Source organism: Terrapene carolina, unplaced genomic scaffold (genome assembly GCF_002925995.2).
Source record: "Terrapene carolina triunguis isolate 2854851 unplaced genomic scaffold, T_m_triunguis-2.0 Scaffold102, whole genome shotgun sequence".
In the NCBI taxonomy this organism is placed as follows: domain Eukaryota; kingdom Metazoa; phylum Chordata; order Testudines; family Emydidae; genus Terrapene; species Terrapene triunguis.
Window position 1 is genome coordinate 3,876,285 of NW_020664453.1, and position 18,712 is coordinate 3,894,996.

At 49.2% G+C, this 18,712-nt stretch overlaps 2 protein-coding genes across 8 annotated transcripts in view; one reads left to right on the forward strand and one right to left on the reverse strand.

Moving 5' to 3' along the window:
* The window catches only part of LOC112109429 (nardilysin-like), an 84,964-nt gene extending 71,472 nt beyond the window's left edge, over nt 1-13,492 (reverse strand). For 2 of the 7 annotated variants that reach the window (XM_029911589.1, XM_026651765.1), the window contains exons 1-2: nt 5,978-6,660; nt 5,108-5,549 (exon numbers count right to left, since the gene is read on the reverse strand). Coding sequence is in view for 1 of the 7 variants with exons in the window: in XM_026651763.2 (XP_026507548.1) it covers nt 13,154-13,353 (200 nt within the window). In the remaining 6 variants the exon portion in view is untranslated. Of the gene's footprint in view, nt 1-5,107; nt 5,550-5,977; nt 6,661-13,153 lie in introns of those variants that run through there. The other 5 variants (XM_029911587.1, XM_029911586.1, XM_029911588.1 and 2 more) reach the window with 5 other exon arrangements.
* A 3,339-nt stretch (nt 13,493-16,831) lies between these two features.
* Nucleotides 16,832-18,712, forward strand: part of LOC113406496 (protein mago nashi homolog 1-like) — an 8,293-nt gene continuing 6,412 nt past the window's right edge. The window contains exons 1-2 of the mRNA XM_029911579.1: nt 16,832-16,999; nt 18,377-18,431. Coding sequence (XP_029767439.1) covers nt 16,912-16,999; nt 18,377-18,431 — 143 coding nt within the window. The 5' untranslated portion in view covers nt 16,832-16,911. The remainder of the gene's footprint in view (nt 17,000-18,376; nt 18,432-18,712) is intronic.

Genomic DNA, 18,712 nt, shown 5'->3' on the forward strand with positions numbered 1-18,712 from the left:
ATTCTTTACTTTACCCTTTTATGTGTGTCTTGTTTTAGCGTAAGAAACAGGATTTTAACAACAGCAACAATATAAAAAGCTCCAGATCATATCAACTAACTTTTCCTTCTCCCCAAAAAACAAACAAACAAACAAAAACACCAGAGACAGAACACTTTTTTCTTTGAAGGACCCAGTTTTAAATGAAATTTAACTCAAACTAATTAATAGATTTAATTATCAGAATATTTAATAAAACAAGCCTTAACTCCTGCATTTTTAAACTAGATAGTGATAACATGGTTCATTCTTCAATTCACACTTTCAGTGTGTAGATATGGGTTTATAAAGCAAGGAAGAGTAGTGTATGTTAACCCTAGTTGTGTTGTGTTTACTCAGAGCTGGATTAAGAAAATCTAGAGCACAATACACACCACAAAATGAGGGTCCTGTGGCTTCATCCACCCCCATTTGGAGTGGCAGATTCTCATTGAGATGCATATGGAAATTTGCACTTCTCAAAGCTATTGGTTCAGACTGTCTGCAGATTTAGGCAGCTATAGTTGCATCTGTTACACCCAGGTCAGAGACCTTTCAAGGGGGCCGCAAGGCCCCACAGCTGAAACCCGGTGCCCTGAACCCTAGCAGCCCCCACAAAGCCTGCAGTGGTGCGGTGCAGAGCTGAAGCCGGCAGCAGTGCAGGGCAGAAGTCGGCAGCGGTGCAGGGCAGAGGCTGGGAGCCCCTGTGCCCTGAAGCCAGGAGTGGCACAGGGTCAAGCTGGGAGCACTGGCGCCCTCCCCCTCTGGAGCTGGGAGCAGCGGGGGAGCCCCAGTGCCCCCCGAGGGTGCTCCCTGGGCTGAAGCCAGGAGCAGGGCAGGGCTGAAGCCCTGAGCCCTAGTGCTCCCCACAGGCAGAAACCCTGAGCCCATGGGCAGAGTTGTGGGGCACAAGGGTGTTGCCCTCCTAAACTGCAGTGCCTTACCCAGAGTGGGGTAGCCCCGGGGGAAGCTCCAGCCCCCCACCCCCAGTTCCCCTCAGGCCCCACCCTCTGGCCAGGTTGTAGGTGGGAAGCCAGAGCCAGGCAGTACGGGGCAGCTGTTCCTCTGGCTGGTGGTGTCATCTGGAGCAGGCAGCTGTGGCTTCCCCCCATTTGATGCTGGTGTCCAGGGTTGCAGCTGCTCCTCAGCTCCCAGCCCCCTTTGACTGCTCATGCAGCCGCTAAAAGCTGCCCAGGCAGGGGGACCCCGCTCCAGGATGGCAGAGCCCTCGGGTAGCAGCCACCGCAGAGGGAGCCCTCTTGGCACTTAGCCTCTAGCGACCCTCTTCCTTCACCCTGAGCTACCCCCTGCCTACACACACCCCCTACCTACCCCTCTCTCTGCACTCTGAGTGGTTTTCAAACTTTCTGAACTGAGTACCCACTTTGAGTTATATTTTTTGGTTGCATCCCCCCTGGGTGGCCTGCTGAGGTGAGTCAGGGAGTGGAGGTGGCACTCCCTCCCTGGACCGCGTTGTGCGGAGCTGCCGGCCCTTGCCCCCCACCCCAAATAAAAGTTAAACTACACCTATGCCCAAGGCCCCCCCAACCCCTGCTGGCCCGGAGCCCTGAGTTCCCCCCACCCGGTGGGCCCTGGAGTTTTTATAACATGTTGAGGGGGGCCTCAGAGAGAAAAAGGTTGAGAACCCCTATTCTACAATATATACAATTGTAGACCCTATAACAACTTATTAAATTTATATTACTGTAGCGTGAACAGAGTCAATTGTCTTCACGTCCTACAACAAAAGTCTTGTACCCAAATGGATACTGCTTCTGCTAGTGACCATTATAGTATCATAGAGTTTAAGGCCAGAAGGAGCCATTATATCTAGTGTGACCTCCTGTACACCACAAGCCATTAAATTTCATCCAGATACCAATATAGTAAGCCCAACAACTTTAGTTAGACTAAAGCATTTCAGTCCTAAGGACAGTAAACTTTGTGCCACAAGCAGAAAACAGGAAAGACCAAAGTGCCACCAGTTCCTAAGATTCATAAATTCATAGATTCCAAGGCCAGAAGGGACCACTGTGACAATCTAGTCTGACCTTCTGCATAACACAGGCAATCAGACTTCCCCAAAATAATTCTTAGAGCATAGCTTTTAGAAAATATACAATCTTGATTTAAAAACGGTCAATGGACACTTCACCAAGATGCTTGGTAAATTGTTCTCTAATGGTTAACTACACTCACTGACAAAAATGTATTCCTTATTTCCAGTCTAAATTTGTCTAGCTTCCAGCCATTTGATCATGTTACACCTTTCTCTGCTAGATTGAAGAGCCCACTATTAAATATTTGTCCCCCACATAGATATATAGACAGTAATCAAGTCACCCTTAACTTTCTCTTTGTTAACCTAAATAGATTGAGATCTTTGAGTCTATCACTGTAAGGTTATATTTTCTAATCCTTTAATTATTCTTATGACTTTTTTCTGAACCTTCTCCAATTTATCAATATCCTTTTTGAATTGTGGGCACCAGATCTGGACAGTGTTCCAGAAGCGGTCATGCCAGTGCCAAATACAGAGATTAAAATAACCTCTCTACTCCTACTCAAGATTTCCCTGTTTGTGCATCAGGATCACATTAACTCTTTCAGACACAGCATCATGTTGGTAGCTCATGTTCTGCTGATTATCCATCATGACCACAAAATGTTTTTTAGAGTCACTGCTTCCCAGGACAGAGTACCCCATCCTGTAAGTACACCCTACAGTCTTTGTTCCTATATGTATACATTTACATTTAGCCATACTAAAACACATATTGTTTGCTTGCGCCCAGTTTACCAATCAGTGACCTGTCCTATTCACTATACCACTCCCCCAATTTCTGTGTCTGCAAATTTTAATCAATGATGATTTCATATTTTCTTCCAGGTCGTTGATAAAAATGATGAATAGCATAGGGGCAAGAACCAATCCTTGGGGGACACCACCAGAAAATATCCACTTGATGTCAATTAACCATTTGCAATTAAATTTCAAGACCCATCAGTTAGCCAGTTTTAAACCCGTTTAATGTGTGCCATGTTCATTTTATATCATTTTAGTTTTTTAATCCAAACGTCATGTGGTACTAAGTCAAAACACTTACAGAAGTCTCAATATATTACTTCAACACTATTACCTTTATCAACCAAACTTTTCATCTCATCAAAAAAAAGATATGTTAGTTTGACAGGATCTATTTTCCATATACCCATATTGATTTAATGAATATTAACCTCCTTTAATACTTTATTAACTGAGTTCCGTATTAGTCACTCCATTATCTTGCCCAGGATCAATGTCAAGCTGACAGCCCTATAATTACCAAATCATCCCAATTACCTTTTTTTAAAAAAATATTGCAATGGCAGGGAATTGATTAGGTAAGATATACTCGGATGATCCCAGCAGGCAAACCACACCACTTGCTTCTGGGGAACGCAGGAAAAAAAGAAAGTCCCTGCCACTCTGACCCGTGGGAAAATTCCTTCCCAACTCCAAATAGGGCAGTAAGTCTGACCCTAAGCCTGTGAGCAAGACACACAGCCAGGCATCTAGAAAGAGAATCTTTTGTGCTACCTTAGACCACTGGTCCACCCTGAATGGTGTCCCAGTTCTAGCTGTAGCCCATCTAGCCAGCTGTGCATCAGGGGAAATAATTCCTGCCTGACCACTGCAGGCAACCAGCTGGAGTCCTGAAGCATGAGATTTAATTATATAGAGCTACAAGTGTTATGAGCACGGTGAGCACACAATTATGAGGTGTAGCAACGTAGTTTCCATATCATTTCAGAAGAGAATATTTTGACAGAAGTCATAAGTCTCTTTGGCTATTTCTATCCATGCTTTTATCCTTTCTAGATCTTTGTATTTCTTTATACACTTCTCCAAATAAGTAAAAGGGAATATAATAATACTGTTCTATTTACTCCCATCTTCAGGTCAACACTGACGATGTTTACTAAATACAGCAGGAAAAAGTTTCCATTATGAAGGTCAGAGATTAACGCAGGAACAGCTGAAAGCAATTGGGTTTTAGCTAGCAAAGCTGAGGTGGGAATCTCAAATAGTGCTAGGTAATGCTGAATAGTAAGGCCATTTGGTCAAGCGTTCTTAACTTTTTCCACGTTGAGTTGAAGATGGAAAAAGTAAATATTATCCCTACATAACTGAGCGCTAGTTACTGAAAGCACGACACCCACATCTTTAAGAACACAAGACTGTTCAGAAAGCTGCAAGCGGGGACATTCTTTCCCAACCAGTGGATTACCACTGGTGCTACTGAAATGCCAGTAGTGATTCTGGTGGATCCAGTTTACCCCTTGCTCCCAGGGCTCACAAAACCATTTACTGGCCACCTCAACCACACCAAGGAAAGACTCAACTACCAGGTCAGAAAGCGCAGAATGACAGTTGAATGTGCTGTTGGTAGAGTGAAGGGACACTGGTGGTGTTTACTCACTAGACTGGATCTCAATGAGAAAAATATTCCAATGGTTATAGCTACCTCATGTGACCTAAATAATATTTGTGAGGCAATGGGGAGAAAAGCTGTCACCAGGATGGAAGGAGGAGATAGAGCAGACTTTGAACAGCCATACAACAGCCATTACAAGAGTTCAACTTGGAACTACGCAGTTAAGTGAGGTTTTAAAAGAAGACTTTAACAGTCAGCGATAGCAGTGCTCTCTACTGGAATGTTCTGTGGACCTGAAGCTTTGAGTGCTGTCGGGAAATGTGTAGTGCTTTCTGCATATTTACACACATTATGTTTTACCGAAGCTACGAATGATCTGGTGCTTGCTGTACATTTATAAATATGACTGGGGGGTGTTTTCCAGAACCTCTGAGTTTTGTGGTGCTGTACATTTACAAGTACTCTATGCTTTGAGCATTGCATTGCATTCTGAAATGTGTTGTGAAGAATAATTATTTAAAAAATAAGAAATTTGGCAAAAACAGTGCAGAAAAGCAATGTGCAAAAAACAGCAGGCAATACAAACTCTGAACTTTTAGAATTGGAAAAGCAGCAAAAATTTCTGTCCATTTCAGTATACAAATGTCATCCCTTGTGCTACACATACTGACCTATGTTGGTGTATGTTAAGCAGTGTTTTTCCTTGCAGTCACACAGTGAGGAATCATAGGGATTAGGATGTGGCCCGTGATGCCACATGATATGCTTTGGAGTGTCAGGACTGCTTCTACAGAGCTCTCTAAGGACTGCAAAGTGCGGGGAGCCAGATTTCTGGGCCTGTAGGTCAACCAGCATCTGAGTTTGCTGCCTGAGAAGCTCCATTATGTCTTGGTGCATCTCCCTTTCCCCTTCCTGCTGGGAATCCTAGCCTTTCCTGTCTCCTTTTTCATTCTCCATAACATCTGTCACGCTGGTCTCCAGGACCTTTGTTCACGATCTGAAGCAGCAATAGCTTGCAAGATCTTGCTGAACTAATCCTCTTCTTTCTCCTCTTCAGGATCAGGTGTTCTGCAGATGTGCAAGGGGCACCCCTCAAAGCCACAATGGCAGCTGCTGATAAAAACAGACAGATGTATCATTGGATTTATAGTCACAACAGAGAGGGAATAAGTTTCAAACTCCCTTCCCTTATTCCCATCAAAACTTTTCATACGACTTGCTTATTGACATTTCAGCTTTGAAGTGCCTCTGCACAGCACCACTCTTCAGCCCCAGCCATGGTGAGTATGGGCCCACGGGGGGCAGGGGAGGAATTCTGGTTGCATGAAACAATCAAATTGTGGTCCCTATTCCATTCTACGAATATAGAGCAATGGCACTGAATATTGGCACTATTGTCTATAGGCAGTGGTGGTTTTAGCTGATATCTCACTCCGGAGGGTAGCAAAGCCACAGACAGCACAGCTGCTACTGGCATCCTGAAGCCATCCGGGCCAACATGCCACTAGCCTGCTTAGTGCAATGCTGCCAGCTGAACTCACCATGGTGAGGTGTGGGAAAGTATCATCTGCAGAAGAACAAATAAGGCAGCCATCCCTAGAACCCTTCAGGAGAGGATTGCGGAGTAACACCATGAAAGTTTCATTGAGATCTCTCAGGAGGATACAAGGGACATTCTTCTGTACATAAACAAACTGCTCCGCATGGCCCTCTCCATGTCCAATCCAGCGGGGGAACAAAACGCAGATACCACCTCTCTCTATTTGTTTTACCTCCATCTCTTCCTGTATGAGTAAAACAACTAAAAGTTTATACCGGTGTCTTGTTAACTTGACAATGGGCCAGGAGACATCTTTACATTTAAACACTGTAAGGAAAAATGCATGCACACGCTTACCAAAGATCCCTTCCTCTTCATTGGGCTCATCCATATTTGGCTGCCAGAACTGACTAGACCATGGTGGAGTCTCAGACAGGTCTTGATTTGTTGTATGGTTGGACTCCCTCCCCTCCGCCCCACATCTCCCCTCTCCTCCTCTTCCCTGTTCATGGCAGGGGTCTACATCTCAGGCTCCTCCAAGGTATTCACAGTGGTTTGCAGAGTGCTGGTGGGGCCTCTGTCAAATATGGCACACAGTTTGTTTTAAAAGCAGATCAGCAGCTCACCACTAGATTGATTATTGGCCTCCCTTGTCTCGTAGCATGCCAACTGCACTTCCTTCGCTTTCCTTCAGCACTGTTTCTGATTCCTGTTGCATCCTTTTGCCTGCATTCCCCATGCAATTTGCTCATAGATGTCCACATTTCTACGGGTGGTCCATAGCTGTGCTTGCACGGCCTCTTCTCCCTATAGTCCCACGAGACCCAATATCTCTTGTATACTCCAAGCAAGAGCATGTCCGGTGTGTTGAGCCAGTCTGGTCGGCTGGCTAGTTACACATAACAAGGGAGAGTTCCTAGACATGTTCACCAAGGTAGACAATCAGGAAAAGGCATTTCAAAAATACATAGGTGACTTCAAAGGAGGTGGGGCTTTCAGTAGCTGTGACCCCTGGGCAGTGGAATTTACAGCTGTTACAAGAGCTGTGACTGTTGCAGCAAACAGTGCATTATGGGACAGGTCCTAGAGCACTGTTAGGGTCAATACACATCATGCAGCATGTACGTGCACACTCAGTAGATCACCCATTTCTCTACACTGTTCAGGCAGGTAGTTTTACTGCATTGCAATAATTAGGTGCTTATGTCTGCCAGAGACAAATCTGAGCATAGACACATGCACAAAACAGGTTGACAAAAGGCAACGTACACCAACCTAAAGTTGTAGTATAGATCAGGGCCTATTTGCCATAAGTTAGCTTTGGTTATATAGTGTAAAGTCACAAGAATTTGGTGATTTTTTTTCTGTGCACAGACAAGTGCATTACTCTGCAGCTGCTAGCAAGGGCCTTCAAATAATATTTTATGTCAATTATCCAGGCTCAAAATGTCAAGTTAGAAACAACTTGCCCAATGTGAAAAATCATAACCCTCGCTGAAGGAGACAAGCATTTCTCTACAGGCTGTAGAGGTATCATCCAACAGAGTTAAAATTTCTTAATGTTAACAGTGTATGTGGTTGGTGCTCCAGGAGACAAAGCATTGAAAAGAGGGCCCGGGGGGCAGGGGGGTTTGAAAAGGTTAAATTCCTTATGACGACTCCTGCCAGATAACACTGCTCTGCTTTCTCAACTCCCAATAAAAACAGTCATACTAATCAAGGGAAGGACCGTCACTGCCACAGAGAAATAAAAGCACAATCACTGTAACCATGGGTTTCAGAGTAGCAGCCGTGTTAGTCTGTATCCACAAAAAAAACAGGATCCAAGAACTTGCGTCTGATGAAGTGGGTATTCACCCACGAAAGCTTATGCTCCAATACTTCTGTTAGTCTTAAAGGTGCCACAGGACCCTCTGTTGCTTTTTACAGATCCAGACTAACACGGCTACCCCTCTGATACTTGAAAAAGAACAGGAGTACTTGTGGCACCTTAGGCCTGGTCTACACTAGGCTTTTATGTCGAATTTAGCGCCATTATATCGAATTAACCCTGCACCCGTCCACACCAGGAAGCCATTTAGTTCGACATAGAGCTCTCTTTAAATCGATTTCTGTAATCCTCCCCAACGAGAGGAGTAGCGCTAAATTCGACATGGCCATGTCGAATTAGGCTAGGTGTGGATGGAAATCGACGCTAATAGCTCCGGGAGCTATCCCACAGTGCACCACTCTGTTGACGCTCTGGACAGCAGTCCGAGCTCGGATGCTCTGACTAGCCACTCCCCCGGGAAAATTTGAATTCCTTTTTCTGTCTGGGCAGTTTGAATCGCAGTTTCTGTTTGGACACCGTGGTGAGCTCAGCAGCAGTGGCAACGATGCAGAGCTCTCCAGCAGAGATGGCCGTGCAATCCAATAGAAAGAGGGCCCCAGCATGGACGGATCGGGAAGTCTTGGATCTCATCGCAGTGTGGGGCGATGAGTCCGTGCTTTCCGAGCTGCGCTCCAAAAGACGGAATGCAAAGATCTATGAGAAGATCTCTAAAGCCATGGCAGAGAGAGGCTACAGCCGGGATGCAACGCAGTGCCGCGTGAAAATCAAGGAGCTGAGACAAGGCTACCAGAAGACCAAAGAGGCAAACGGACGCTCTGGATCCCAGCCCCACACATCCCGTTTCTACGAGGCACTGCATTCCATCCTAGGTGCGGCCGCCACCACCACCCGACCCCTGACCGTGGACTCTGAGGATGGGATATTGTCCGCGGCCGGTTCCTCAGCGGACGGGGAAGAGGAGGAAGGAGATGAGGAGGACGAGGCAGTCGACAGCGCTTACAACGCTGATTTGCCCGACAGCCAGGAGCTCTTCATCACCCTGACAGAGATCCCCTACCAACCCTCCCCAGCCGTTACCCCAGACACAGATTCAGGGGACGGATCAAGCAGTAAGTGTTTTAAATATCTAAACATTTATTTACAACATAACTGGCGTATTTAAAATATTAACATTAGCTAAAGTGCTTTAAAACATGTAAACATTTATTTGCAACAAAACAGGAAGATTGAAAATATGAACAGTGGGTAAAGTGCTTCAAAACATGTAAACAGTAAAGTCAAACAAAAGGGGAATCAGTGCAAAGTGTATCATGATTTGTCTTTTTTTGGGTGCCTCAATATATAGTCCGAACCATTTTCAAAAAATTGCACAATGTCCGCTTCATGATTATAGTGCCCAAAACCCTGCAGTCATTTGTCCCTCCAAGGGCACCTAAGCCAGGAACTGGTCAATGTAACCGGGGATAGAGGCGAGATCCTCCGGGGAGAACTCCTCATACACCTCCTGCAGGTGTTTTTCCAGCCTCATCAGCAGGTTCCTGGGCAGGGAGAGCTTATTAGGCCCCCCGTGGTAGGACACGTTTCCCTGCCACAACGCCAGCAGGTACTCCGGGATCATGGCCTTGCACAGCAGTGCAGCAAATGGCCCCGGTTTCTGCAGGCTGTCCCGGAGCATCTTCTCCTTCTGGCTCTCGGAGACCTTCAGGAGGGTGATGTCTGGCATGACTCCCTGCTGTGAATTAGGTAGGGGAAAGTTAGTATTGGGACTGCTTGCCCGTCCCTTTATAGAACTGCAACCGCCGGTTTACAGCCACGCGGTTTACAGCCGCGAGGGGGTGGGACAGGGGCAGAGTTCATGCTTGCAGGATTGCTGCCAGCAGAGACTCGCATTGCTTTCTATTTGAAAGGAGGCCAGTGCCACTCTTAAAGTTTTAAGCGGCCACAAGTCTACGGCTTACCATGTTTGCCAGCTAGACAAAGTCCGGTGTCCAGCCCTGCTCCTCAGCTCGCCACAGCAAGACCGCAGGCACTGTAGGCGAGGGCCGAAAATTCGACCTTGTCCTCAGTGCGCGTGTGATAGGTGCTCTGCATGGTCTTGTTCACAGAGAAAGACTATGTTCTCTGTTCACAGATACATTGCTCTGTCTCAGGAATTCACTCCCTTTTTCCAATTCCCACAGCCACATCTGCCCAGAGGCTAGCGCACATTAGGAGGAGGAAGAAGAGGACACGGGAAGACATGTTTGCTGAACTAATGGGATGCTCCCGAGCACAGGCAGCCCAGCAGACACAGTGGAGGGAGAACTTGTCCCAAATGCACCGGGCAAACATGGAACGGGAGGAGAGGTGGCGACAGGAGGACAGGCAGGCTACTCAAACGCTGCTTGGACTAATGAGGGAGCAAACGGACACGCTCCGCCGCCTTGTGGATGTTCTGCAGGACCGGAGGCAGGAGGAGAGAGCCCCGCTGCAGTCTCTCTGTAACTGCCCTGCCCCGCCACCAAGTCCCATACCCCCCTCACCCAAAGTCCAAACACGGAGGGGTGGAAGGGGCCGTGAAAAATTTCACTCCACCCCTGCGGACTGCTCTACCACTAGAAGGCTCTCATTCCCCAAAATTTGAAAAGTCCTTTCCTACCCGCCTCACACAAGACCCCGTCCAAGTTTCACCCCCCCGTTCCATGTGCGGTTGTTAATAAAGAATACGTTTCTGTTCATTTCTGTTTCCATCCTCTTCTTTTGGAGGGGAGTCTGTCTGAAGGGGGGGGGAAGGGGCTTGGTCATTGGACAGGACAGTCACCTTTAGCAGGGGGCAGGTGCAGCAGCAGGGCACATATACAGTGCAGTGACTAGTTATCCTGGTCAGTCTGGGAGGTGGTTTTCATGTTTTGTGTGGTGGGGGCGGTGGTGTTGCTCTGTGACTTGGTGGCGGGGGAGGGCAGTTACAGATCTTATGCAGCGGTCCTTACCCTGCATCACAGAGCCGCGCAGCAGGGGATCTGTAACCCTCCTCCCCCTGCAAGACAGTCACATAGCCGACACATACACGCAGTCCCGGCCAGGAGGGCTGGCAGGCTCCGTTGAAACAACCAGTCCACCACCGCGGAGCCTGTCATTCCTGGAGTTTAGAGGCATCATTTGCATCACAACCCTAAACCCGCCCCCCGCCACAGTCTGCGTCCCAGGTTTAAAACATTCCCGCGAAAACAGTAATAAAGACAACGGTGTCCATTAACAAAACAGAACAGACTTTATTTTTTGGGAAGGGGGTGAAGGGGGTATGTAAGTGGAGAGGATAGTCGACGGCAACTGGGTAAAGAAAGGGGGGCAAGTTCTGCCTCTGTGTCCACAAACTTAAAAGTCACTGGGTACCCTGCTCAGCCTTGAAACTGGCTTTCAAAGCCTCCCGGATGCACAGCGCGTCCCGCTGGGCTCTTCTAATCGCCCGGCTGTCTGGCTGGGCGTAATCAGCAGCCAGGCTATTTGCCTCAACCTCCCACCCCGCCATAAAGGTCTCCCCCTTGCTCTCACAGAGATTGTGGAGCACACAGCAAGCTGCAATAACGATGGGGATATTGGTTTCGCTGAGATCATAGCGAGTGAGTAAGCTTCTCCATCTCCCCTTGAGACGGCCAAAAGCACACTCCACCACCATTCTGCACTTGCTCAGCCGGTAGTTAAACAGTTCTTTTTCTGTGTCCAGGGCGCCAGTATAGGGCTTCATGAGCCAGGGCATTAGTGGGTAGGCTGGGTCCCCGAGGATCACTGTAGGCATCTCCACATCCCCCACAGTTATCTTGTGGTCCGGGAAGTAAATACCTTCCTGCAGCCGTCTAAACAGACCAGAGTTCCTGAACACGCGAGCGTCATGAACCTTGCCCGGCCATCCGACATAGATGTTTGTAAACCGTCCCCGATGGTCCACCAGTGCTTGCAGCACCATTGAAAAGTAGCCCTTTCTATTGATGTACTGGCTGGCCTGGTGGCCCGGTCCCAGGATAGGGATGTGAGTCCCATCTATAGCCCCACCGCAGTTTGGGAATCCCATCGCAGCGAAGCCATCTATGATGGCCTGCGCGTTTCCCAGGGTCACTACCTTTGACAGCAGTACCTTGACGATTGCCTTGGCTACTTGCATGACAACAACCCCCACGGTAGATTTGCCCACGCCAAAGTGGTTCGCGACTGACCGGTAGCTGTCCGGCGTTGCAAGCTTCCAGAGGGCTATGGCCACTCGCTTCTGGACAGTCAGGGCTGCTCGCATGCGGGTGTCCTTGCGCTTCAGGGCAGGGGACAGCAAGTCACAAAGTTCCAGGAAAGTGCCCTTCCGCATGCGAAAGTTTCGCAGCCACTGGGATTCATCCCAGACCTGAAGCACTATGCGGTCCCACCAGTCCGTGCTTGTTTCCCGGGCCCAGAATCGCCGTTCAACAAAATCCACATGCCCCATTGCCACCGTGATGTCCTGGGCGCTGGGGCTCGTGGTTTCTGACAGCTCTGTGCTACTCTCCGACTTCAGGCCCTCACGGCGGTGCCGTAGCCTCCTCGCCTGATTACTCTGCATCTGCCTCAGGGTAAGGTGTATGATAAGGTGCGAGGCGTTGAGAACGGCCACAACTGCAGCGATGGTCGCAGCGGGATCCATGATCGCAGTGCTGTGGCGTCCGCGCTGTCACTGATCAAAAAGTGCGCGAACTGATTTCCCGCCGGCGCTTTCAGGGAGGGAGGCAGGGCGGTAGTGACTGACAGATGACGACAGTTACCCAAAAGCACCCTCGCCACATTTTTTTATCCAGAAGGCACTGGGGGCTCGACCCAGAATTCCAATGGGCAGCGGGGACTGCGGGAACTGTGGGATAGCTGCCCACAGTGCACCGCTTCCAATGTCGACGCTTTCCCTGGTACTGTGGACTGACAAAGTCGAATTACTGTCCTTAGTGTAGACACACACGTTCGACTTTCTAATATCGATTGCACATATTCGATTTAACTAAAATCGAACTACTCTCGTAGTGTAGACATACCCTTAGAGACTAACCAATGTATTTGAGCATAAGCTTTCATGGGCTACAGCCCACTTCGTAACCATGTTACGTTTTAAAAGTATTCATTCAACCCCTGAGTTCACGTTTGCTGCTGATATGGAAGCAACTGGAAATGTATGGGGGGGAAGGGGGGAAAATCCAGTTTGTTTTAGTTTCTTCTTCCAGGGTTACTGTAAGGCCGGGGAAGCGCCTAGGCCCTCTGCCCCATCCCGTGATGCGGGGGGGGGGGGATCCCTTCCACCTTCTTCCCCACACGCCCCCCCCCTGCGGTCCCGTTTAGTGCTGGGCCCCTCCCCCTCACCTGTAGTGCTTGGGGTCACTGGGGGACTTGACAATGGCAGGGTCGCCCAGGCTGGGGTTAGCCCTGCGGCCCCGCCCTTGCGCCTCAGACTCCTCCTGGGGCAGTCGGGCTGCAGCACCTCGGCCGCCCGCTCCCACTCGCTGCCCCGCGGCCAGCTCCGGGCAGCTGCAGCTAGACAAGGGCTTACTCTTGCCGGACATAGCGTTGGCTCAGGCGCCGCGACCAGCGCTACGGAGGGGCCGGCCCGCTGTCTCCTTCCCGGCCCCCGCCTCCCTAGCGCGACCCGCGAGGCCCCGCCAGCCCTAGCGCAGCCGCGAACGGCAGCTCACCCCACATAGACAGTTGGACTAATAGCCACGACCAGCTCGGCTACCTCCCCAACCAATGAACATTCAGCTGCGTGATGACGTACCTTATCGCCCCTATGACGGTTAAATCAAACCAGCGTCAGAGAGGGGGGAGCAAACCATGGTGATCGTGGGGGGAGGAACGCACGGCGCCCCACGGAAGCCCACGGAGCTTAAATAGCAGCGAAGAAGGAGCTAGACTAGAGACGAGGCTTAAGGTCTCAGCCTCCCCCGCCCATATTTCAGGGTTCGGACTGGTTCACTGACAAACACCCCCCCCACATCCCGCGCTGGACTCTTCCACATACGGTATTGGAGGAGGCGGAGCTTTCCCCCGAATGATCTCTCCCACTGGTTCAATGAGCTGTCGTTGCCTGTCCGCGGAACGAGTGAGCATGCGTGGAAGAGGCCAAGTCCCTGGATGCTGGGAGAGGGGGAGCCTTCCACGTGGGGAGTCCAGGGAATGGGCCGAGAGATGTGTCAACTCAGTGAAACTTAACTGACTAGAGTTCAAGAGATAGAGGCCTCAGGCAGGCCTGCGTGTGATATGGGTACCATTTGCCCACAGATTAGGGAGCTCACACCTTAGTACAGAGGTGTCTACCCAACAGGGGGTAGGGAGTGCTGGGCTGTGTAATCCTCACTAGGAGACAGGATGTCTACCCAGTCAGCAGCAGTATACTGCCAGAGGCTATAAGCATTGTGGCTTTGCAGAGAAAGATTCAGGGTGCAGCTTAAACTGGGGAGTTTGGTAAAGTGCAAGCAATTTTCATAGCCAGAAGACATCTAGCGTGCAACCTCTGATTTTTGCCTTTATATATCTGAAATGAAAACACTTTGCAGAACTCCTTCCCAAGCAGAAGTAATCCTTCCTTGCACTTGGAAAAGCATCACTTTCAAGAATAGAATGGGTGCTTGTCAACAGACAACTTTTTTCATTACACAGTGCTGTAAAGAAATAGGAATTTAGTGGCCCTGATATTCCAGGGTGCCTGATTTTAACAAATGCCTGCACATGATAGGCTCTCAAGAGCCTAGTATCTGAGATAGCTAGGGAAAGTTCAAATAGAAACATTCTTACATTACAACCTAACAGCCAGTGCTAATTTACAGCCTAATGCTAGCCAGCGGCATTTCATTATCCTATTAACTACAGCCTCATTGAAGGGAATGCATTGGTCAAGTGGTGTCCAAGTGGAAAAGTCTTCATATGCAAGAGAGCTTTCAAACATACAACAAGGCTGCTGGCTCTGGTCATGGACTTAACAATTTCTGTAACTGGGCTCAAAATCAAAGGGGTAGCCGTGTTAGTCTGAATCTCTGTGGGCTCAAAATGAAAGAAGTGGCTTTTATTTTTGTCCGCACTCTAACTAATGGAACTTGTGTCAAACACTTGATCTTCATTAGGAATACCCTGTACCAACCCCTAGATAACATACAGTATTATAAGGAGCAATTCTTCAGGGAGGAGCTAGTTCCTCTAGGAATAGATGTTTTACTCCTAACACATGTGGATGAAATCCTGAGATGCCTGTGCATTTTTACTCAGGGAAAATTCCCCCTCAGCTCTGAATTTAGCCCCATAGCTCTGGTTTGTTGCACAACAAAAACACTAACCCAGGAACCTATCCCTGCAACAAACCCCGTTGCCATCTCTGTCCGCATATCTATTCAAGGGATACCATCATAGGACCTAACCACATCAGCCACACCATCAGGGGCTCGTTCACCTGCACATCTACCAATGTGATATATGCCATCATGTGCCAGCAATGCCCCTCTGCCATGTACACTGGCCAAACCAGACAGTTTCTACGCAAAAGAATAAATGGACACAAATCAGATGTCAAGAATTATAACATTCAAAAACCAGTCGGAGAACACTTCAGTCTCTCTGGACACTCAATGACAGACTTAAAAGTGGCAATTCTTCAACAAAAAACCTTCAAAAACAGACTCCAACGAGAAACTGCAGAACTGGAATTAATTTGCAAACTGGACACCATCAAATTAGGCCTGAATAAAGACTGGGAGTGGATGGATCACTACAAAAACTAATTTCCCCATACTAATTTCCCCCTGCTGTTACTCACACCTTCTTGTCAATTGTTTGAAATGGGCCACCCTGATTACATTGGCCTCATTACCGCTACAAAAGTGATTTTTCCTCCCTTGGTATTCTACTGTTGAGAATAGCCCACTTCCACTTTAATTGAATTGTCTCATTAGCACTGATCCCCCACTTGGTAAGGCAACTCCCATCTTTTCATGTGCTGTATATTTATACGTGCCTACTGTATTTTCCACTCCATGCATTTGATGAAGTGGGTTTTAGCCCACGAAAGCTTATGCCCAAATAAATTTGTTAGTCTCCAAGGTGCCACAAGTACTCCTCCTTGTTTTTACTTTCTTCAGTATTTGCTACAACTCACCTGTCACAATCTCTGGTCCAGGGGTAGTAAATTTTGACAGGGCCTCAAACTAAAATTTCCTACAGATAATGACTTGTTTATACTGCTCTCTATGGGTCCTGTGCGCAGGGAGGGCCGGGTATATACTATACACTGAAATTTAAGTATGAGATTAATATTCCAATTGATTTATTTTCTAATTATATGGTAAAAATGAGTCAGGAAGCAATTTGTCAGTAATAGTGTGCTATTACACTTTTTTTATTTTTATGTCTGATTTTATAAGCAAGTAGTTTTTAAGTGAGGTGAAACTTAGGGGTACACAAGACAAATCAGACTCCTGAAAGGGGTCCAATAACCTGAAAAGGTTGAGAGCCACTGTCCTGTAGCACCTCAGCACATTAGATCAGCTAGAGAGGAGCTGCCCGGTCTACGCATTGGGATGCCTGTGCCTTTAAGAACCCAGATGTACTCTCCTGTGAGAGGGGAAATAAAAAAGCCCCTCTGCCCCCCTATTTTTGCAAACACAGCAGGTGGCTTATCTCCGCGGGGGTAACTGTCCCCCCCCCCCTCCCTAAACCAGAGTTTTGCCCCATGTCATACTCTGGCAGCGCCACCTTCTGGGCTTAACCCCGGCTTTTTACCCCGCCCCATCCCTGATTTTGCCCTGCAGCCGATCTCCTGGCCCCAGTTTCTTGACCCCCGCCAGCCAGTATCTTTCCGCCCCCTGCCCAGCCCCTGCCCATTCCCCCCTCCGATTTGCCCCCTTTGAACTCGGCTAAGAAGCACCAGCAGAACCTGAGTCCAGGCACCAGCAGAGTGAGGGCAGCAGCTTCAGGAGCTGTTACTGAGCCTGCTCAACTAAGCCGCACAGTCTCCGGCATTGCGTAATTACTCCGCGCCCGCCCGGAAGCTGTCCCTCCGCGCCCGCTGTTGTCGGGCAGGCTGGTCTCCCGGGCCGGACGCGCGGTGCATTCTGGTCTCTCGGCGGTCGGTGGCCATGGGGAGCGATTTCTACCTGCGCTATTATGTGGGGCACAAGGGGAAATTCGGCCACGAGTTCCTGGAGTTCGAGTTCCGGCCGGACGGTGAGGGCCTGGGGCCCGCGGGGGAGGGGGGGCCTGGGGCCCGCGGGGGAGGGGGGGCCGGGTCTGAGCTGGGGATGGGGGCGAAGCGCATCGGCTTCATGGCGAAGCGGGTGGGGGTGACCCATGGCTCGTAGGGGCCGGGAGGGGCTGGCGCGCAGGGGCTATGCCGGGGGGTGGGCAGGAGACGGGCGAGATGTGCGCGCGCGGACCCGAAAGGCGGCGTCTGCTGGCACTGCCCGGGCAGTGACCGCCAAGTCCCGAGTTGTGGCTGCTACACGGGCACCAGCTTGAAGCTCGGACAGTGTTAAACAGTCCTTAAAATGTCGCCTCAGATACGAAGCTGCCCCAAGTCCCTGGCAGTTGTGCTTTCACTGCTACCATCACTTATTTTTAGAGAGCAACAGAGGGTCCTGTGGCACCTTTAAGACTAACAGAAGTATTGTTAGAGGGTTTTCTCTTCCCCTACTGCTTTGTGAAAGACCCACACAAAGGGGGGAAATTGACTGGCCAGGGGAAACTGAGCAGGGCTATACAGGAGGAGTTGTCAAATACAGGCTGTAAACAGGCTAAGGCGGCACCGGACTGGGATATAGGAGATCTGGATTCGATTCCTGGTGCTGCCACAGAATCCTCCTGTGTAACCTTGAGCAAGTCACTTAATCTTCCGGTGCCTTCGTTCCCTGTCAGGAAAATAGAGAGAATACTGTCTTTTCTCCATCCTTTGACTGTTTGGGGGTTTTTAATCTGCAAGTACTGATTGTACCTCCTGTGGAGCCTTCCCAAAAGTCAGGGGGCCAGAGGTCCTGCCCCTTCTGAGGCCCCGCCCCTGGCCAAGTGGAAACTAGAGTGGGCTGGGAGCCATGAATCCTCCACCTGCCTGGGGTTGGGGGGCCAAGAGCAGCGCCCGGCCTGTATCCCTGTTCTGCGGTCGCCCTGCCCAGGGCAGGTGGAGGGTTCGCGGCTCCCCACAGCTGCCTCCGCAGCTCTATCCCCAATCCAGTTCCACCTGGGGGATGGGGCCTCAGGGCTGCAGCCTGGCCATGGTAAGAGCTGCAGCCAGGCAGCTGTGAGGAGCCGTGGGTCCTCCACCTGCCCTAGACGCGGGGGGGGCACAGGCTGGGGGCAGCGCTCACCTGTCCCACCCCACCCTGGGCAGTTGGAGGGTTTGCGGCAACCCCTCTGCCCAGGCTCCCCAGCCAGGCGCCAGCTGCTGGCTTGACCACGGGGGCAGGGCTGGGGCCCTATGAGGAAGAGATGGGGTACCCATGGCGAAAAATGGATGGGCCAGGCCCATCTACTTATAAAAAGTGGGAGAGCCCTGGCCCCCCATATTCCAGCGCTGATGACTGATTGTTACTGTATATATACTATGTCCAGGAGGTTCTAAACTGCACCTGGTATGTTTGGGTACCAGTCGTGATGGGGTACTATTGTAATACAAAATAAAAATAAGAGAAATTCTAAAAATTCAAGTGATATTTATCTTCACTTGGTGGTGTCCCTTAAAATAATAGGTAAAATCTGATTTCTGTGACTAAATATTGTCGAAGTGTTGGTCACAATTATATTAATCTACCACCAAAAAATCTTGTTACTAGCTAATTCAGAAGTTATAATTAAATGTTGCTAGTGCAGTTAATTGACGTATTTCCCAGTATAACTGTAGCGCAAACCCTCTAACCAGTTGCATAGTTTTGAAATAATGGAAAATAC